The following is a 22711-nucleotide window of genomic DNA, read 5'->3' as shown; positions in this document are numbered from 1 at the left end:
ATATAAATTTAATCTCGTGTATTCTTTACTCTGTATTCAGAGACTGTGTAGATTACATAGATTATCATCAGTTGTATTTTAAAACGGTATATTATAACCATTACGATTATAAACGATTATAGTATAACGTTACTATTGTTTTTGAAACTTCACATATAAAATAATGTCATGCGTAAAACTAGAAGGCACAATTTAAACAGTGGCTAAAATTTAATCTTTATAACTACTTGGCCATATAATACTTTAATATATACACCTTATGCCCTGATTAAACTATTATTTCTTATTATATCACAGGAGTTATATTATCTTAAAAACATGTAAAATTGGCAAAAAATATATTGTTATCATCTGTAGTCGACGTATAAAATAAGTAATCGAGTTTGCATCTCTGTGTTACAAAAATATAAAACTCTACATCTCGTATTATCGTAACATTAAAAATATTTACATTTTATATGCTCTATATATTATGTGAACTTTAGAGCAATTATTAGAGCCATCAATGTTAAATTCCACCAGAAGGCCACAATGTAGAATTACACAATTTAATAATTACAGTAATCGATGATAATTTGGTCAGTATATGGCAACGCGGTGAAATATTCTCGTAAATCATGAATTTTTGGAATGGAACAACTTCTCGTACTCTTCTATTTGCTTCTCGAGTTCTTTTATAGTCTTCGATCGAGACCGACACACGTCCTTCATGATCTGCTTCTCCTTCTCCAATTTCCTTATTCTTATATCATCCTGTACAAAATATCATTATATGAAACATAACATATTAATAATTATTAATGACGATGTAGTCATATCATGGAACTTGAGCAATCAATGAAACAAAATGTTCTTGCATTTGCATATTTCTTTTATCTTTAAATTTTGAGACTAAACAAACATTGGTTGCTCTAATTCCGAGGTATCGACATACACTTACATCGATTATGCCGCTGCTTGTGCCGCAAAGTCGCAATAAGTTGTTCGGCATCGTCTGACATGTTTGATCTCTCCTATTTACGAATCTCTGTTTGCATACGTCACATTCTTTCACGCTTGTACGCAACAAGGCCATCTGCAGTCGTTTGATTTCCGCTTTTAGCTCGCTATTCTGTAACAACAATGCGCATTTATGAAATTGATTAAGTTATTTACAATCGTAATGACGTTCGTGATAATTAAAGTATGATAGAGTACCATGTTATTATACGCCGATAGTTGTTCCTGTAGTTCTTTACACTTCGCCTGATATGGGAAACTTCCGCTACGTATTTGCAGCTCCAACGTCGCGATCTTTCCATTCCTCGACACCACCTCCAGTTGCAACTCTCGTATCTTGGTCTTCAACGTCACGCAATTGCATTCATCATCGTGAGACTTGTCAGCCCTGTCGGAGGACGAAAAGCTCGTTCGCGACTGATAACTTGGATCTTTCCTCTCGAGAGCTTTGATCTTGTCCTGTAGTTCGTCAGCCTCGGCACGACACGTGTAATACTTGTCTTGAAGCCTCGCGTTCTCGGCGTCATGCTCGCGAATAACTTCTGCCAACTCGTCCAATTCTCGATCGAGCTCCGCGTTCTTTTCTGTCAATTCCTTGATCTCGCTGGTATAATTCTCGATGTCCCTGTTTTTCTGATTCAACTGAACTTTCGTCGCTTCTAGTTCTAATGCAATTTTGTTCTTCTCTTGTAGCAAGTCGTCGAACTTCTCGCAGGCTGTATATGTATCGTTATGTCTGGACCTGAACGATGACATAGCTTCCTTCAGTTCCTGATTGTCTTTGCACACCGCGTCGTACTGGCTACTTAAGATAACCACTTGCTTCATCAGATCGGCCTTCGCAGCTTGTAATTCCGTTATCCGATTGCTAGCACCGTCCAAATTATTTCGCAAAGACCTATTCAAGTCCTTCAGTTCTTCCATTTGTTCTTCCGCCTGGACCTTACTCGTACTATTCCTGACTCGCCTTTCCAATGTCGTACACTTACGTTGTAACTTCGTGTAATCGTCTTTTAAAGCGTTCATCTCTTCCGTCGAGGCTACGTTCTTGTTATTTAATTCATCTATCTGCTTGTTCAGCTCGACATTCTTCAGTTTCACAAAGTTCAATTTATCTTGAATCGCATCGATCTCCTTCTTGTTTCCCATTTTCAGGATCTCTATTCTCACCTTGTACTGCTCTATGCTGGTTTTCCGCTCGTTGATCTGTTGCTTCAACAGCTTGTTCTCGGGCACGATCGTCTCTAAATTAGCTTTATACTCCGTCAGCTCGTCGCATTTAGTTTTCAGAAGTTCCTTGATTTCCGCGATATGTAACTCTTTCTCTTGCAATTCCTTATTCAAGTCATTGTGAGCTTCCGTGAGCTGCTCCAATTCGACTTGCATTTTCTGAATAATTTGATTGTTTTTCATTAATTCGTTATTTTTTAGGTCGATAATGTTCTTCAGTTGCTTCTGATTAGCTTCGAGACCCTCGATGTTACCCGTCAGTTCCATGTTTTTCGTCTTAAACGACTCTATTGTGCACATGAGATCTTCGAGCCGCTTGTTGTGCGCCTCCTTCTCAGACTTTAACTTCATCTGAAATTCTGTTTCTTTATTCTTGATCATTTCTTGCGCTTGCTTCTCTCGTTTCTGCGCAATAGTGATGGCCTCTTCATTCACCGTGTCGATCTTACAATATTTATTGTATTCAATTTGCAAGTTATTGAGATCCGCCTCGAGCAGGCTATTCTTCTCTCTCAATACCTCTCTGTCGCGATTACCCTCTTCCAAAAGTTGCTCCAAGCGCGCTATTTCTTTCTGCAATCCCTCAGATGCAATTTCTCGCTCGGACAAGTCCTTCTGAAGTTTATCTATGTCGCACTCCAGTTCTTTCGCCCACAGCGACGTACGTTTTTCCGCGTCTACGCTCTGCCGCTTTTCATCCACGAGCTTTTCCTTCTCCTTATCGAAATGCTCCTGCATAGTCTTCACTATTTCCTTCTCTTTCATCAAAATAGTTTGCAAGAATATCTGGAACAGCTCATCCACCGATTTACCCATAAATTCCTGAGTGTCGACTTTAGGTTTGAGAGACTTGATCTCCTTAATGATGTTCTTAGAAGTGTCGTTCAATACATTTTTCAGCTTCTTGTTATCGTCGGCTAATGTCTTATCTTGCTGTGACTTGGATTGATACTCAGTTTTCATCTTCTCAAATTTATCTTCTATGTCGCGCAGCTTGATCAATTCCTGTTTTAGGTAATCGTTTTCGGAAGTGCACTTATTTATCTTTTCATTAAGTTCCGTCAATCTATTTTCCGAATCTTTAGAATAATTAGCGAGTTCCTGCGAGATAGTTGCTTTAGAGTTGATCAATTCTCCATTCGTTGCCTTTAGTGACTCTAGTTCTTCCTTATATTTTTGCTCCAAAAGAACGATGTCGTTGTTGAGCGCTTCTTTCTCTTTCTTTATTAAATATAATTCGCGTTCTAAGCAGGAATGGCTTTGACGTAAATCATTTACTGTTTGTTCTTTCATCACTTTGTCTTCTTTTAGACTTTCCGCTTCGACCTCAAGGAGTAGCTTTGCATTTTCAATCTCTTTAGCTTTTACTGTAATTTCTTGAAGCTTTTTCGTCATATCTTTTAGCTCGTTTTCGAGGATATCGGCTTTCTCCAAAGCAGTAGTATGAACGAGTTCACTTTCCGACAATTTCTGCAACAACTGTTCATTAGCGGTCTTCAACGTATTAATTTTATCCACTAGCGATTCTTTCTCATTAATAAACTTTGCAAGATCTGTCTTGACACTTTCGTTGTTTTCTTTTATCTTCTTGAAATCATTTTGCAAATCGCTCATAACTTTTTCGATATTTTCTAATCTTGATGAAATTCTACTTGGAGATTTCTTGGTGCTGGAATTCTGTACATCATCGGTCGGCGTCGAATCCGTGATCGTGTTATTTTGCAGTTCTTCGATCTCATTACATTTTTCTTCATACAAATCCGACAGCTTATTATGATCCTCTTTCAAAATTTGTAATTCGTTATTTAGAGATTCAAGTCTTTCTTCGGCGTAGCTGACATTCATGTTCTCCGAGAAACTGGCATTAAGAGATAAGTTGCACACACTTACGTTTACGTCTTCTTTAGCCTTCAGTATAAGCGCGTCGCTCTTTGCGGATTTGCTATTGAACTTTCTCTCCAAGTACTCCAATTTACGATTAAGATTCTTCACCTCGAGCTTGAGCGTTCTTCGGCTGTCGTTTAACTCGTTCAAATGGTTGCACTGAGTACAGGCACTTAATTTTAAATCGCTAAGCTTTCTATTGAGATGCTTGAGATAATTAACTTCCTCTTGCAGACTTACGATTTTTGCTTCGGCATTGTCGTCTAACATAGATTTATCCATTGTATCATTTAAGGTATTGGTGTTGAATAATGTTGACAAATGCATGGTATCGTTACCAGAATTGCACTTTCGTGCATTATCTAAGTCTTCTATGGTTTCCATTAATTGACTGGACATTTTCGAGTTTTCTTCGGTTAAAACTTTCATGTTAGTTTTCAGCTCCACCACCTCGGTTTTCAACAGAGTATTCTCCAATCTCAGTTGCTCCGCATCGTTGTTACCAATACTCTCTTTATTCTCCAGTGACAATTTTAGTTTACTCTTTAGAATGTCACACTCTTGTCTTAATCCTTCGTTCTCTTCGATTTTGTCCATCAAATCAGTGGAAAGTTCACTATTTTCGACTGTTAAATCTTTATGTTTCTCCATAAGATCCGTTAATTTATCTTTGTAGCTGCAATCGTGTTCATACAGAAGCGATTTACTCTCTTTTAACATTTCAAGTTCTTTCGTTTTGTCTGTGATATCGGATAACAATTCTGTATTTCTTAATGTCAATGAATTGATCTGTTCTTCATACTTGTAATTCATCTGCTCTTCGTTTAAGTTCACCTCGGGCATTCTCGAGCGAAGGATTTCTAATTGTTCGTTAAGATTTGCTAAATTATTCTTCAGCTCGAGTTTTTCATTCAATATCTTTGAGTTTCGCGCGTAAAGCTCATCGATGGTCTGCTGAGATTGAATAACTGATCTTTCGTTACATTCCTTCTCCATTGTTAATTTACTTGCCAATTCGCTGTTCTCGGTTGTTAACAAATATATAGTTTTCTGTAAGTTTTCTATGTCCGCTTTTAAGCTTTGCACATCGTGCTTTATTTCATCTAATTCTTGATTTTTTACAACAAGATCTGCAGATAATTTAGCGCTATCATCTAGAGACATTCTCGAAGATGATAAATCATCTATAGTTTTCGAATCACCGTTGCTTAAGTTGTGTTCGTTATCCGATATCGATTTCGCTGCCTGTTCTTTCAAGTATGTATTTTCGTTCTGCATATCCCAAATACTTTGCGAGTCATTTATACGACCATCCAGATAATTAATTTCGTCTCTGCTTTGATTGTCCGTCAATTCCTTTCCAGGACTCTTTGATTGTTGATGTGATGTTATAGAGTCCTGTTCATTTCTTTCAGATATCGGACTTGCGACTTGCGCATCTAATTGAACGTTTTGTAATTGTTCTCCATCCGATTCGTCTCTTGCTGAAATACGATGCTGAGAATTGGCCAGCTTTTCTTTCAACTCGTGAACTCTAAATTCGAAGTCTTTTGTTTTCAATGTGAGACGTTCAATCTCTTGTTCCATATCATGACTATCCTTCATTAAATTATTATCCAGTTCCGCTTCCTTTGACTTTTCTTGTAGCTTACGAATTGTATCTTCCAATTTATTTCTTTCAACTGCAAAATTTTCAATAGATTTGCCTTGTTCCTCAATCATTTTCTGCACTTCCGCTTGACGTACATTTAATTCCTCCTTGATTAAATTGTTACACGATTCTGCTTCCTTTAATTTCTTTTGCAATTCGGAAATAATATGTTCAGAGTTATTTTCAGGTGTAAGAGTCTCTAAACTGTCAATTTCATTTGTATTTGCTTCATATTCATCTAATTTATTTCTCAGTGAACTGTTTACTAGTTCTACTTCTCTCAATTTCTCTTTCAATTCATTAACTATACCTTTAAATTCATTTTTCTCGATTGCAAGACTGTCAACCTGATTCTCCAAATCGCAAGTCTTTTGTACATATAGCTCCTGTGCATCTAATTTACTTTTCATCGAACCATTCATTAGTTCTAATTCTTTCAATTCGTCTCTTAACTTACTATTGATTTGTTCAACTTCCATTTTTTCTTTGATAATATTCTCTAGATGTTGAAATCTATTTAAATCTTGCTGGTTTTCATGCATCTCATTTTCCTTTGCGTTAATTATTACTTTTGTGTCTATTAGTTGCTCTTGAAGTTCATCGATAGTATCGTTTAATTCATTTCTTATCGAGTGATTGATTTCTTCCGCTTCTTTTAATTTATTTTGCATTTCAGAAGCAGTACGATCAAATTCATTCTTTTCTTCTTGAAGATTTTGTAGCATTTGTTGCTGCTCATCCAGTCTATTCGTCATTAAATTATTGCTCAATTCCGCTTCTGTTAATTTATTTTGAAGATCAGTTATTTTACATTGCAATTCATCTTTTTCGGAAGAAATAGTTTTATTCGACGAGAGTTTTTCTAATTCTACATTCTGTGTCGTTAATTTATCTTCTAATAAAATATTGCATTCTTCAGCTTCATTAAGCTTTTTTCGCAGTTCAGACGCAACATGTTCATATCCATTTTTTTCAGCTGTAAGAAGAGCTATCTGTTTTTGTAGTTCTGGAACTTTTTGGACCTCTATCTCTAGCGCAGATACATGCGTGACCTTCTTTTCTAAATCTGGTACTTTTTGTAGCTCTGACTCTTGCGCGTTTAGTTTATCTTCTGTCAAAGTGTAACGTAATTCAGCTGCAGTTAACTTTTTACGAAGATCAGATGCTATGTGTTCGAAAAAGTTCTTATCAGTCGTGATATTTTCCAACTGCTTTTCCAACTGTGAAAACCTTGCAAGTTTTTCCTGAACTTCAGAATAATGGTCTTCAATATATAGCTGCTTCTCCAAGGTTGTAAATTCTTTAAGCTGTGAATATTCTTCTGTCAAATTACGAATTCTGTCCCGTAGAGTCTGCTTTGGTGTACCAGGAGATTGATGGCTAGTTATAACAAAGAATGATTAAAATAATCATAAAACAAGTAATCGAAATAAATTAATTTTTCTGTACAATTTACCTTTCAGTCTGAATAGATATATCAATTTTCTCAGATGTAGTGCTATCATCGTTGTAATTTATAGGCGACTTGTGAATAATTACGTCATCTGTAAATTTAACACGATTGTGTTTACGGTATGTCACAAAAGTATCGTCATCGCTACTATTTTCTTCTTCACGATTTGCCTCACTATCCATCAGTTCCAGTTCAAAATCAGTGAAGGCTATTTGGAATGCTGTAAAAATAATATATATTGTAGCTTTAACTTATATTTCAATTTATCAAGATATTTAATTTGCATCGTGCAAAAAATTAACATACATGTATTCGCAATATCAGCTGACTTTCTGTTGCGAGATTTTATAGGCGACATTTCTTTGATTGGTGACAAATTCGTGCACATTTGAAATGCAGATGTATTCGGCTTATATCCACCAGTGCCGCACCATGTCTGTCTCCTTTTTTCTTTAGTCTTAAACGATACTGCATTATTGCAATTAGCAGAAGTAGAAGTGACTATCCGAGTTTGCAACAATCTAATGCGCTCTTCTAGGGTCTGGTTAATGCGATCTTTCTCCTGTATCTTAGATTCCATCTCTTGAAAATCGGTCTGTTGAGTTAGCTGTTTCATTCTCTAAAAAAAATAATTTATTACATTAGTTAACAAATTTCAGGATCTGGATATCATGCGAATATTTTTGCTCCTTAAGACTATATCGGATTATTATTATCTTATAGTTTTGTATAAGTGGCGATTGTGGCGCAGAGATAGGTGCACTGCTCTAATGAGCCGAAGATCCGAGTTCAAATCCGACTAAAAATCGTCGGTTTTTATTTGATCGTCACCTTTCGAAAAGCAAAGGCAAACTACTGAGAGTATCTTGCCTAAGAAATCCCCTGTTATAAGAGTCTTTAATGCTGTTTGGCGTTAAAGACTGTAGGTCTCATAATATCTAATGCACAGATATATGCAAAGGTTGCAGTACTCGGAATTGAGTAAGCAACATGAAGACCGTTTCATAACATATCGAATAATATATATTTATGTATGTTATTTATATCTAAAACTTGTTGAAAAAATCAACAAATTGTTTAATAATCAAACATAAATTAACATATTTACAATTATAAAAATTACAACATATTAAAATATTTCAATTACAACATGTTGAAATATTTAAAATTATAACACGTTAAAAACTTGTAATAATATATTTACCTCTAATTCTGCATGTAACTTGTCTATCTGTTTCGCATATCGTTTTAAGAGTACACCATCGGACATAACTTCATTGATTTCAGGTTTATTTTTTATGTTTCTAGCTCTAGATGCGAATCTATTTATTAAAAAAATAAAATATTAGTTACAACATATTCACGTTAATATATATATATATTAAATAATTTAAGAGGTAAAAATACTAACGACAATGTGCATTGAGTTTCATCCAGTGCAACAGGTGTTACCGCACATATTATGACCGTCATCGCATTGCCTCCCAACGAAGCTTGAAGTAATCGCGTTAATTTACTATCCCGGAAATTTATAAATTTCTGTGAGTCTTGTGACTCACTCAACTGCTTTATTACTAAGGCCAATGTAGAAAGTGACAAATTAATGTGACGTCCTTCTTTAAAACGTTCTCCAGTAGTACCTGTCTGACGCACTCTTTCTGAACCAGCAAGATCGACCATATTTAACTGTGAAACTTGTATTGCACCATCTGAGTTGGCACCAGCTTCTCGACTTTCAATCGTCTGGAATACACAATTCTTGTTACAACTTTCAAGTTTGCAGTATTATATATACGTAGATTACTTTATGTAATAATCTTTTTGAAATATTTTACGTATAACATTTAAAAAAATTGGCATACTTACAATTCTAAATATTGTATGGCTCCGGCTGCTTCGCTCATTCATATTTGTTTCGCCTATCCTTCTGTTCTTATTACCTTTGTTCATAATTGCTAAAACATTCTCTGGACAATTTGTAATTTCTTCCTTAGATTTTACGAACACTTGACCATTCAAATCTTCATGTATTTTGAGATCTGTGAAGTCTTTGCTCAAGAGATCATTGACCTTTTCGTTGTAAATCTCCAAGTACGATACCCTGAAAAAGTTAATACATTGTCAAAATCCTATCTGTGTTATAACTTGTACAGAAAAAGTTTTTAGAAGTAGATAAGAGTCTCAGAAATTTTTTTATCATAACATAAATATACTAACCTCAACAAAAACTCACGTCCCGGAGTGTTAGCTATTGCATCAAACATATGCTCGATAGCCAGAGGTATTATTCCAGGCTCTTCCGAGGTACCCATCATAGTGTATGTTTTTCCAGAGCTGGTCTGCCCATAAGCAAACACTGTACCGTTAAATCCATTCACAGCAGCATCGACAATAGGCCTTACGACATTATCGAACACATCGTTATTGGTGGAGTCCATATCAAAAATGTGATCTGCAAATACAACACCATGTATTAATATAAATAATTTGGAAGTCTTGCAAGCCTTGTCAACAAGATATGGGTCAAATCCGACCAGTCAAATATTCAACAGATGAGTCTTAAGGTTTTCACCTTAAATAAATACTGCAATGTATTTTACATTAAAAAATGCCTAATAAAAAACATAACTTGAAAAAACTAGAAAATGCTTGTACCGGTCGGATCCGACTTTGTGGAAGCTTGACGCACGTCGTAAATCTTTATACGACGATTCAAGAACAAAAAACGGCAAAACGCCGGTGTTTGTCTGTGCGAGTCATAACCTCACATGATGCGATTCAAGTCAACATTGAATGACTGATACAACCTTCTCACTTTCTCAGTCGTATTTCGTGATGCATACGCGCTCTTTTGCATCTAAAGTGAGACAAAATACGCACTCGGTTGAAGAGAAAAAGGAAAAGACAAAATACGGCGGGAGATGCGGCCAAGAGAGAAGCTAACGCGTCGCGGAAGAGGAATCCTCGAGAAAGATACGCCGGGACAAATAAAACGTGTCCCGAATTCGCGCGTATCGAGATTCATAAGATTAATTCGTACCGAACTCGAATCCACCGTCGGCTCGCTTCCTCAGCTCGGCGTCGTTTGCCACAATGGTGTTTCCTTGAGTCACCCATTGTATCGACGAATTCTCGTCCTTCTCCCGCTTGATAAGCGGCCTAACCTTGATGGCCACTTTAACGCTGTCCGACATTGCGAACTATTCCTCTCGGTCCCGGTAAGTATCGCAGTCGAGGACGCAAGCCTCGTGTTTATTGTCGCACCCGAAAAACGCACTCGCGAACACGCACCATATCATCAACAATCGGCGGTCGGCGGTGGTCGGCGGAACGGAAGACTGCGGAAGACTGAACCAGACTGAACGCTCGTTGGTTGACTTCGTTGCCACTGCCACTTGCCACTCGTTGCTACGTTCAAATTCAAATCACACCTCGCCACGCATGCGTCGATCGTCACTCGCCGCGTGGCTAAATCGGTCGACGAGATGGTTTTTGGACCGCGACAAAATTTTTACAAACGATACAATTTAATGTTAATTTTCTGCAAAGTTAGATTAGAAGCACATACAAATAAATTTGAAACATTTGTAAACGTAACGAATTACGTGAACGAGCGAATTACGTGTCTGTTTTTGAACGAAAAACGGAATTGTATTCACGGAATTGGATGCACACATTTCACTCTTGTTCGCACTCTCGATATATATTCATACGTATTTCGAAGCAAGCTCGCTCTCTCGTTCGCGATCGTTTGCGAAACCGTCAAACGCGCGACCGTTCGCTTTTCAATCACTTAATTATTAATTAATTATATTAATTCCCGCATTTAACAAGAGGTTCAAGCTATTTATTGAAGTGTTTTCCGAGGATATCGTTTCACTGCGACACGCGGAACAACGATTCCATTAAGATTCGGAGGTATCGCGCTTCGAATAATTTATTTCTCACATATGTACATATAATTCATTCACCATTCAATCACGGCGCACTGCAGGAGACCCGCCAAATCACAGCCGAGATGATGATATACATACGACGCGGCGTCCCAGCTCCCAGCACGGCATTCGACGTTCATTTCGTCTAGCGACGGCATCTCACTACACTTGTTTCAGTCGACACGAAGCACGAAGAAGGAATTAAATATTCGGCGTACGTTCAGCTTGCAACACCCCGTAACCGAATTTCTTTTCGTTCACGAGAAAGGAATTGCACGCAGCACGATCGACAACGTCTCACACCGACGTTGAACGTGCCGCGCGCCGCCGTCGCCGCACAGTCAGGGAGACGTCGAACGTGATTGGCTCGCGAGTCGAGCCCCCGAATCCGGCCAATCGCGTTCGGCCGCTCCGAGCCGCCGCGCCGGCGAGCGGCCGCTGCGCGGCGGCGCGACGCAGCGGCATACCAGACCGGACGCCATACTAGGCGCGAGTGCGCGACCGTGTTGAACTGCGTTGAACTTGGAAGCAGCGTACGTTCGAAGTCGCCGATTGTTTTCGCCAGTGAACGGCTTTGCCACTTCTTTCCGTCAACGCTCGGTGTATCGTTATCTGCGGAAGTCACTCGGCTACCATTCCTCGATGAATTTTGCACAGGTATGAAGCGTACGGTCCGTGTGCGTCCGTCGCCGTGCTCTGTGCCGTGTTTTTCGGAACGCGCTCGTCCGCTCGTTTCTACGATTGGCATTCCTGCTCCGCGGGCCGCGGGCCGCGGGAATAATCGACTACGCGAGTAAGTGTCAAGTGTTTGTCGGAACGAATGTGCGCCAATCGCTCGAATCCATCGAAGCGGAGACGTCGCCGGTCGCCGGTCGCCGTCGCGTCGAGGCGAAGGCACGTACGGCAATTGTGAACGATGTGAACGATTTTCGGTTTCGTTGCGAGTTGTGATATTCGCGGGCGACAATCGTAGTGCTCGTAGTGCTCGTAGTGCTCGTCTCGCCATTGGAGTCGAATGTAGCATTCATTTATCTCGTGCCGTGTGCTTTGAACGCTGTGCCGGAATTGTCGTGTGTAATTTATCTCCGAGAGGACTGATTGTAAGTGATATTGTCGCGTCGAGAGTGATTCGAGTAACGGAACGCCGCGTCGTGATATTGATCGCCCGTTCGTGAAATAATCTCGTATATCTCGCGTCGCGTCGCGTAAGTTAGCGGCCGGCAGTCACGATTCTTCGTCGTGCAAAGTGTTAATAATGCAGTTTTACTTTCGCGAGATTTACGAGTTCGATACGTGTCTTTTTACTAACCATCCGCTCGACCCGCGTAGTATCGCGCCAAGTTGCCGACAATGCCGACATCTTATTCAAACATTTTATCGCCGGGCCATTAACGTAAGGCGATAATGTTAACGCGAAATAAATCGGTACGATATATATTACACGGTAAAGCACTTCCTTCCCATGGGGGTACGACTTTTACTAAAATTAGTCCGCGCGCGATTGTAGTTTATTATCCGCGAGTGTTTCTCGCGAGTGTCCTGTGCGGTGAAAGAAGGAGGCCTGACGTCCTGAGAGGAGGAGGAGGTCTGAGAGAGACATCGGGCCCCGGCGGAGCAACCTTGGGGTAAGTATCATCTTTTATCTGCATAAAATTAATAGTTTTTCCTCATTTATTCGGAGTTTTATTTCGATAAGCTAAAACTAATTAGAAAAAAAGAAATTATTTAAAATTTTATAAAAATTTATTTTTGTAAATATTTTTTCCGGAAAATAGATAATTATATCAGTGAATCTAATTGAAAGACGAATTTAGATGCGCGTAAAATTATGTGTATTTTTTGAAACATTTATCATTTTCAGCGCCTCTTTAATTTATATCTTTCGTTTTTGTTACAGTATCATCGCAGTTACGTGGCCGAATTACTCCGCCCGTTGCGCATCGGATCGGTGAGTGACGAATTTTTTACAATAGTATGGGGTAACGAATTTGTGAGACTTATATTAGATATATTTATGTATTGTATCCATATAATAGTACTATAGATAAATGCGACTTCTTACAAATTCGTTGCTCTAAAATGGATAGACTAGATCAGACTAGGCTAAATAATTAATCCTGGAGCATCATCATTATTTATCGATTTATTGTGCTTACGGGAGAATGCATTTATAAGCACATACGTTATGTCGATGCATTATTTATTAATGCATCTAATGTTATTTGTATCGCAGAACATGCAAAGTATACCAGTCGCCTGAAATTTATAGGAAATTATTTAAATTTGGCAAATATACACGGAGAAAAAAATAATGTTGTATCAACAGTCTGAGTCTAATTGGAAATAATCTTGTTAATTCAATACATTATGCTTTTGTTTTAATAAAATAAAACAAGATTATTTCCAATTAGACTAATGCTGTTGATACAACATTATTTTTTCTCTGTGTATATTTTATTGAGGACGAGCATGGCCTAGTAGACAGCGCACTGGTCTATTGAGCCAAAGGTCCCGGGTTCGATTCCCGGTAGAGCTAGAAAAATTATATTCGCTCGTTCTCCTCTCGGAAGGCAATGGCAAACCACCGAAGAGTATTCTTGTCACGAACACTTCTCTGAAAAAACATAGCCGTTCGGAATCGGCTTTAAACTGTAGGTCCCATATACAATGTGTATAATCTACGTGTGCAACACATGTATATGAAGAGAAGTCACCACGCTCGGACACGAGTAATAAGTAACGATGATGGTGATGTATATTTTATTATATATAAAGATATTAGTTTCTTGTGCAATATTAAAATCAATTATTTAGATTTATTAAATTAATTACATTTTTTAAATTTATTTTTAAAATTATTAAGAAATACAGAAAAAGACAAAGAACTAAAATAAAGTTTTATAACGTTTTTCGAATATAAGATTTTATTTAAGTTTTTTGTGACTTTTATTTTTCGTGTAGAATAAAAATTTTTTAAATATTTATATTTTTTATATACACTGATAAAAAAATTTTTTTCGATGAAATAAATACATTTTATTGAAATTAAATTTTTTGACTTAAATAAATATTTATTTTGTTTAGAAAAACGGTATTTTGTTTAGAAAAAATTATTATTTGAATGAAAAAAAATATCATAATTTTTAAGATCAAATATGAAACAGTTTAAAATAAGAATGTATTTATTTAAAAATAAAAAAATCATTTATTATAATGAAGAAAATCTGTTTTTTTAAAACAAGCAGTCGAAAACAAAGAAATTATTTATTACTTTAAATAATTCGATATATTTAAAATTAAGAAAACAAATGTAGTTGATATCTTTAATTTAAAACCAATAAATGTTTTTTTAATTTATGTGTCTACATTTAATTGGCCGTAAAAAATACATATTTTTGGATTTGGTACACCGCGCCGCTCAATGGCAATAGGAATGTAGACACATAATTTAAGAAAATATTTTTTTATTTCAAGTAAAAGATATCAACTACATTCGTTTTCTTAATTATAAATATATGGAATTATTTAAAACAATAAATTATTTCTTTGTCTTCAACTGCTTGTTCTAAAAAATAGATCCTCATTATTATAATAAATAACGTTTTATTCTGAAATAAATATTTTCTTATTTTAAAATGTTTTATATTTGATCTTAAAAATAAAGAGAATCTGTTTTTTTAAAACAAGCAGTAGAAAACAAAGAAATTATTTATTACTCTAAATAATTCAATATATTTAAAATTAAGAAAACGAATGTAGTTGATATCTTTAATTTAAAACCAATAAATGTTTTTTTAATTTATGTGTCTACATTTAATTGGCCGTAAAAAATACATATTTTTGGATTTGGTACACCGCGCCGCTCAATGGCAATAGGAATGTAGACACATAATTTAAGAAAATATATTTTTATTTCAAGTAAAAGATATCAACTACATTCGTTTTCTTAATTATAAATATATGGAATTATTTAAAACAATAAATTATTTCTTTGTCTTCAACTGCTTGTTCTAACAAATAGATCCTCATTATTATAATAAATAACGTTTTATTCTGAAATAAATATTTTCTTATTTTAAAATGTTTTATATTTGATCTTAAAAATAAAGAGAATCTGTTTTTTTAAAACAAGCAGTAGAAAACAAAGAAATTATTTATTACTCTAAATAATTCGATATATTTAAAATTAAGAAAACGAATGTAGTTGATATCTTTAATTTAAAACCAATAAATGTTTTTTTAATTTATGTGTCTACATTTAATTGGCCGTAAAAAATACATATTTTTGGATTTGGTACACCGCGCCGCTCAATGGCAATAGGAATGTAGACACATAATTTAAGAAAATATTTTTTTATTTCAAGTAAAAGATATCAACTACATTCGTTTTCTTAATTATAAATATATGGAATTATTTAAAATAATAAATTATTTCTTTGTCTTCAACTGCTTGTTCTAAGAAATAGATCCTCATTATTATAATAAATAACGTTTTATTCTGAAATAAATATTTTCTTATTTTAAAATGTTTTATATTTGATCTTAAAAATAAAGAGAATCTGTTTTTTTAAAACAAGCAGTCGAAAACAAAGAAATTATTTATTATTTTAAATAATTCCATATATTTATAATTAAGAAAACGAATGTAGTTGATGGCTTGCGCGGCGAAAGAGTTTGGCTCGCGCCCGCTACGTGGCGCATCGCCAGTACCTTTACCCGTAATTAAAATTCAACATCAATTCCTATAACTAGGGCCGCTCAGCAGGGTTTCTCCAGCGTTCTCAGGATCGCCAGTCAGGGCGTGCTCACCCACATATATTATTCAATTTTCAATTATAGATCTGTATAAGATTGTTTTGTGTTAACATATATAATTATTGAAATAAATATCAATATTTCTTGAAATAATTATATATTTTTTTAAATATATAATTGGTGGACAATATTGTTTTATATTAACATTTACAATTCTTAAAATATATTTATTTCAACAAAGAAAATATTGTTTTATGTTAACATCTACAATTATTGAAATAAATATCAATATTTCTTGAAATAATTATATATATTTTTAAATATATAATTGGTGGACAATATTGTTTTATATTAACATTTACAATTCTTAAAATATATTTATTTCAACAAAGAAAATATTGTTTTATGTTAACATCTACAATTCTTGAAATAAATATTAATATTTCTTGAAGTAAATATATATTTCTTTAAAATAAGAGCAGTTCTTTTTATTTTAAAGAAATTATTTATTTCAACAAAGAAAATATTGCTTTATATTAACATTTACAATTCTGGAATCAAATAATAATATTTCTTGAAGTAAATATATATTTCTTTAAAATAAGAGCAGTTCTTTTTATTTTAAAGAAATTATTTATTTCAACAAAGAAAATATTGCTTTATATTAACATTTACAATTCTGGAATCAAATAATAATATTTCTTGAAGTAAATATATATTTCTTTAAAATAAGAGCAGTTCTTTTTATTTTAAAGAAATTATTTATTTCAACAAAGAAAATATTGCTTTATATTAACATTTACAATTCTGGAATCAAATATTAATATTTTTTGAAGTAAATATATGCTTCTTTAAAATAAGAGCAGTTCTTTTTATTTTTAAGTAATTACTTCTTTCATTATAACAATCATTTTATTTAAACAAAAAAAAATATTTTTTATTAAAAATTTACAAATTTTATAATAAATACCGGCAAATTTTATTTAAATAAATATTTTTTTATTTTAATTTGAAATTTTTTATTATATAAAAAAGTTATGCTTTGTTTTTACATTATCTTCTTTTAATTTAAATAATATTTACTGCTTAATTCAAATATATATTCACCTGCACACCAGACAAAAAAATGATTTCTTAAATTCAAAGTAAAATTTTTTGCTTTTAAGATATTTTTTTCTCAGTGTACAATTGAAATAAATAGAAAATAATTTTTTATAGATAGACAATAGATAATTTAATTACAATTATGGAATTAAGAAATAATAAAAGCTATAAGTATCTGTAGATGGAGTACAGATAGGTTTAATAAAATAAAATAAATTAATTGATTATATAGATAAGAAAATTTAAATGTGTTTCTTCATTTTCTTTTCTCTCTCTCTTTCTTTCTCCCTATTCCAAATATTCCTCCAGGATTAAATATTACATAAATTGGTGCAAAGAAGCAAAATGTATTAATAAACTCAATGTGCATGCATTACAAATGAAAAAGACCAAAAGATATTTTGATTCACGTTGCATATATTCCACATGAACCTTATTGTACATACATATATAGATCACACTAAAAAGTGTTAATCGTATTTATTTTTGTTGTATACATATGTATAATGCACCGATTTTATCCTAATCTTTTATAGTCTATCCATATGTAGCTCTTGGCTTTCTATAAACAAAACAAAATAAAATAACGTGAGATCCAGTGAATATTTTATTGCGGGACAGAATCATTTTTCATGTAGAATTATCTCAAAATTGATAGTTTTCATATCAATTATATTACATTAAAATATATAATATAATCGTAGATATATGTATTTTTGATATGTCATATTATAAATATAAATTTGATAACAATTTGCGTTATAATAACGAAATATTTATATAAATATGTATATAAGAATTTGTAAAGACAAATGTTACAGCGTAAGAACTTGATGAATTCATTATATTGATTGCGATATTAATTATATGGAGAAATTATTAATCCCTTTGGATCTCACGTCATTTAGTCTGAATATCTCACTTGATATCTAAAGTGAGATTAAGTAACGATTCGTGATTCGGTTCGCGGTTCGGTTCGCGGTTCGGTTCGCGATTCGGTTTATACTTTTATACCAAACATTGTTTGTCCATTCATTAATAAATAATTGATTGATCGAGTCATCGATTAATTTTTAAATTTCTGTTGTCTTGTGTTTCTACATTGTACTATTGACATCCAGATATTTGTGACTAATTGTGAGATATAATCACGATTTTTATTAGAACGCGATTAACATAAAATTCTTTCATTTCTTGATAATATAATTCTGTTTTACTTTCCATTGCTGCTGTGTATTAATTCTTGGACGAATACATTAATTACGCGTATCATTGTAAAATTAAAAACAAAATTAAGTCACTTAATTAAGATTTTATTAACGATCCAACGTGGTTGTTTATTTTTTTCCGATATGATTAACGCGCGCTTATTAACGATCGCAACGATTCGTAATCGACCGCAACATTATAATCGTCTACCGGCGCTGTTAATCAGCCGGCATTGAAGGAATTTATCTCCTTCTCATTTTCTGGCTGACATACAACCAAAATGGATTTGGCCAGTAACAACTCAATAGGTGAGTTCAATCTTGGTCAGAAGAAACGACGGAAACATCTCATAAGGTAAGGTCTATATTAATGACCAGAATTGAAGGTTTGTAAAGTAGTTAACATACAAAATAATTTGATCTGTTTATTTGCCCAAAGTAGGACTATTTTCTTTATATTTTCTCGCATATGTGCGAGATTGGAAAATCCCCATCCCCAATTAAATTCCAATCGCGCACGTTAAAACTCTCAATTCTACGTTTCCCAAATCTCAAGTGATCACTTTGAGGTATGGATTAACAAATACTAAATTGTAATACGGGTAGGTAGGACAACGGATAAAGTTAAGCGTGTAAAAAATGTCCCTCTCGTGGTGTGCCACCTTGCCGTGGTGAGAGGGCTCCCTGTATCAACGATCCACTGGGGCAGTACCTTCGGCTTTACCGAAGGGAGGGCCCGGTGGGGAGGTACAGGGTCTACGAGCACACCGTACCCTCCTCCCAGTTCGCAGGGAGTGAAGGGTACAATGGGGTCCGGCGCTCCCGTCGCGTTGTCTGCCGCCGCGAGGCATTACGCTTCGCGTATACGGTCCGTCGCGGGTCTCTCCGCGCCGCGAGACTATGTCGTCGGCTTCCCTCCCTTATACGCGTCGTCGCGGGTCTCTCCGCGCCGCGAGACTATGTCGTCGGCTTCCCTCCCTTATACGCGTCGTCGCGGGTCTCTCCGCGCCGCGAGACTATGTCGTCGGCTTCCCTCCCTTATACGCGTCGTCGCGGGTCTCTCCGCGCCGCGAGACTATGTCGTCGGCTTCCCTCCCTTATACGCGTCGTCGCGGGTCTCTCCGCGCCGCGAGACTATGTCGTCGGCTTCCCTCCCTTATACGCGTCGTCGCGGGTCTCTCCGCGCCGCGAGACTATGTCGTCGGCTTCCCTCCCTTATACGCGTCGTCGCGGGTCTCTCCGCGCCGCGAGACTATGTCGTCGGCTTCCCTCCCTTATACGCGTCGTCGCGGGTCTCTCCGCGCCGCGAGACTATGTCGTCGGCTTCCCTCCCTTATACGCGTCGTCGCGGGTCTCTCCGCGCCGCGAGACTATGTCGTCGGCTTCCCTCCCTTATACGCGTCGTCGCGGGTCTCTCCGCGCCGCGAGACTATGTCGTCGGCTTCCCTCCCTTATACGCGTCGTCGCGGGTCTCTCCGCGCCGCGAGACTATGTCGTCGGCTTCCCTCCCTTATACGCGTCGTCGCGGGTCTCTCCGCGCCGCGAGACTATGTCGTCGGCTTCCCTCCCTTATACGCGTCGTCGCGGGTCTCTCCGCGCCGCGAGACTATGTCGTCGGCTTCCCTCCCTTATACGCGTCGTCGCGGGTCTCTCCGCGCCGCGAGACTATGTCGTCGGCTTCCCTCCCTTATACGCGTCGTCGCGGGTCTCTCCGCGCCGCGAGACTATGTCGTCGGCTTCCCTCCCTTATACGCGTCGTCGCGGGTCTCTCCGCGCCGCGAGACTATGTCGTCGGCTTCCCTCCCTTATACGCGTCGTCGCGGGTCTCTCCGCGCCGCGAGACTATGTCGTCGGCTTCCCTCCCTTATACGCGTCGTCGCGGGTCTCTCCGCGCCGCGAGACTATGTCGTCGGCTTCCCTCCCTTATACGCGTCGTCGCGGGTCTCTCCGCGCCGCGAGACTATGTCGTCGGCTTCCCTCCCTTATACGCGTCGTCGCGGGTCTCTCCGCGCCGCGAGACTATGTCGTCGGCTTCCCTCCCTTATACGCGTCGTCGCGGGTCTCTCCGCGCCGCGAGACTATGTCGTCGGCTTCCCTCCCTTATACGCGTCGTCGCGGGTCTCTCCGCGCCGCGAGACTATGTCGTCGGCTTCCCTCCCTTATACGCGTCGTCGCGGGTCTCTCCGCGCCGCGAGACTATGTCGTCGGCTTCCCTCCCTTATACGCGTCGTCGCGGGTCTCTCCGCGCCGCGAGACTATGTCGTCGGCTTCCCTCCCTTATACGCGTCGTCGCGGGTCTCTCCGCGCCGCGAGACTATGTCGTCGGCTTCCCTCCCTTATACGCGTCGTCGCGGGTCTCTCCGCGCCGCGAGACTATGTCGTCGGCTTCCCTCCCTTATACGCGTCGTCGCGGGTCTCTCCGCGCCGCGAGACTATGTCGTCGGCTTCCCTCCCTTATACGCGTCGTCGCGGGTCTCTCCGCGCCGCGAGACTATGTCGTCGGCTTCCCTCCCTTATACGCGTCGTCGCGGGTCTCTCCGCGCCGCGAGACTATGTCGTCGGCTTCCCTCCGTTATACGCGTCGTCGCGGGTCTCTCCGCGCCGCGAGACTATGTCGTCGGCTTCCCTCCGTTATACGCGTCGTCGCGGGTCTCTCCGCGCCGCGAGACTATGTCGTCGGCTTCCCTCCGTTATACGCGTCGTCGCGGGTCTCTCCGCGCCGCGAGACTATGTCGTCGGCTTCCCTCCGTTATACGCGTCGTCGCGGGTCTCTCCGCGCCGCGGGACATTTATACCGTTCGCTCGCTCGTACGGTCCGTCGCGTGTCCCCCCGCCGCGCCGCGGGACATTTATACCGTTCGCTCGCTCGTACGGTCCGTCGCGTGTCCCCCCGCCGCGCCGCGGGACATTCATACCGTTCGCTCGCTCGTACGGTCCGTCGCGTGTCCCCCCGCCGCGCCGCGGGACATTCATACCGTTCGCTCGCTCGTACGGTCCGTCGCGTGTCCCCCCGCCGCGCCGCGGGACATTCATACCGTTCGCTCGCTCGTACGGTCCGTCGCGTGTCCCCCCGCCGCGCCGCGGGACATTCATACCGTTCGCTCGCTCGTACGGTCCGTCGCGTGTCCCCCCGCCGCGCCGCGGGACATTCATACCGTTCGCTCGCTCGTACGGTCCGTCGCGTGTCCCCCCGCCGCGCCGCTGGACATTCATACCGTTCGCTCGCTCGTACGGTCCGTCGCGTGTCCCCCCGCCGCGCCGCGGGACATTCATACCGTTCGCTCGCTCGTACGGTCCGTCGCGTGTCCCCCCGCCGCGCCGCGGGACATTCATACCGTTCGCTCGCTCGTACGGTCCGTCGCGTGTCCCCCCGCCGCGCCGCGGGACATTCATACCGTTCGCTCGCTCGTACGGTCCGTCGCGTGTCCCCCCGCCGCGCCGCGGGACATTCATACCGTTCGCTCGCTCGTACGGTCCGTCGCGTGTCCCCCCGCCGCGCCGCGGGACATTCATACCGTTCGCTCGCTCGTACGGTCCGTCGCGTGTCCCCCCGCCGCGCCGCGGGACATTCATACCGTTCGCTCGCTCGTACGGTCCGTCGCGTGTCCCCCCGCCGCGCCGCGGGACATTCATACCGTTCGCTCGCTCGTACGGTCCGTCGCGTGTCCCCCCGCCGCGCCGCGGGACATTCATACCGTTCGCTCGCTCGTACGGTCCGTCGCGTGTCCCCCCGCCGCGCCGCGGGACATTCATACCGTTCGCTCGCTCGTACGGTCCGTCGCGTGTCCCCCCGCCGCGCCGCGGGACATTCATACCGTTCGCTCGCTCGTACGGTCCGTCGCGTGTCCCCCCGCCGCGCCGCGGGACATTCATACCGTTCGCTCGCTCGTACGGTCCGTCGCGTGTCCCCCCGCCGCGCCGCGGGACATTCATACCGTTCGCTCGCTCGTACGGTCCGTCGCGTGTCCCCCCGCCGCGCCGCGGGACATTCATACCGTTCGCTCGCTCGTACGGTCCGTCGCGTGTCCCCCCGCCGCGCCGCGGGACATTCATACCGTTCGCTCGCTCGTACGGTCCGTCGCGTGTCCCCCCGCCGCGCCGCGGGACATTCATACCGTTCGCTCGCTCGTACGGTCCGTCGCGTGTCCCCCCGCCGCGCCGCGGGACATTCATACCGTTCGCTCGCTCGTACGGTCCGTCGCGTGTCCCCCCGCCGCGCCGCGGGACATTCATACCGTTCGCTCGCTCGTACGGTCCGTCGCGTGTCCCCCCGCCGCGCCGCGGGACATTCATACCGTTCGCTCGCTCGTACGGTCCGTCGCGTGTCCCCCCGCCGCGCCGCGGGACATTCATACCGTTCGCTCGCTCGTACGGTCCGTCGCGTGTCCCCCCGCCGCGCCGCGGGACATTCATACCGTTCGCTCGCTCGTACGGTCCGTCGCGTGTCCCCCCGCCGCGCCGCGGGACATTCATACCGTTCGCTCGCTCGTAC

General features: G+C 40.1%; 1 protein-coding gene across 1 annotated transcript; it reads right to left on the bottom strand.

The window, feature by feature from the left end:
* Positions 1 to 3: 3 nt before the first annotated feature.
* LOC139768475 (uncharacterized) lies at positions 4 to 10580 on the bottom strand. Its single transcript, XM_071698687.1, has 10 exons — positions 10258 to 10580; positions 9435 to 9669; positions 9084 to 9318; positions 8629 to 8960; positions 8422 to 8539; positions 7524 to 7836; positions 7221 to 7437; positions 1198 to 7144; positions 941 to 1111; positions 4 to 753 (listed from the first exon to the last, which is right to left on the bottom strand). Exons 1-10 carry the CDS (start codon positions 10409 to 10411, stop codon positions 616 to 618), a joined length of 7860 nt encoding a protein of 2619 aa, XP_071554788.1. The 5' UTR covers positions 10412 to 10580; the 3' UTR covers positions 4 to 615.
* Positions 10581 to 22711: the final 12131 nt, after the last annotated feature.

The sequence above is a fragment of the Temnothorax nylanderi genome, unplaced genomic scaffold (genome assembly GCF_030848795.1).
Source record: "Temnothorax nylanderi isolate EJ_2023f unplaced genomic scaffold, tnyl_v1.0 TNYL_tig0016_pilon, whole genome shotgun sequence".
Taxonomy (NCBI): domain Eukaryota; kingdom Metazoa; phylum Arthropoda; class Insecta; order Hymenoptera; family Formicidae; genus Temnothorax; species Temnothorax nylanderi.
Note: the sequence above shows the minus strand (reverse complement) of the source record. Positions and strands in the feature narration are given on the sequence as shown.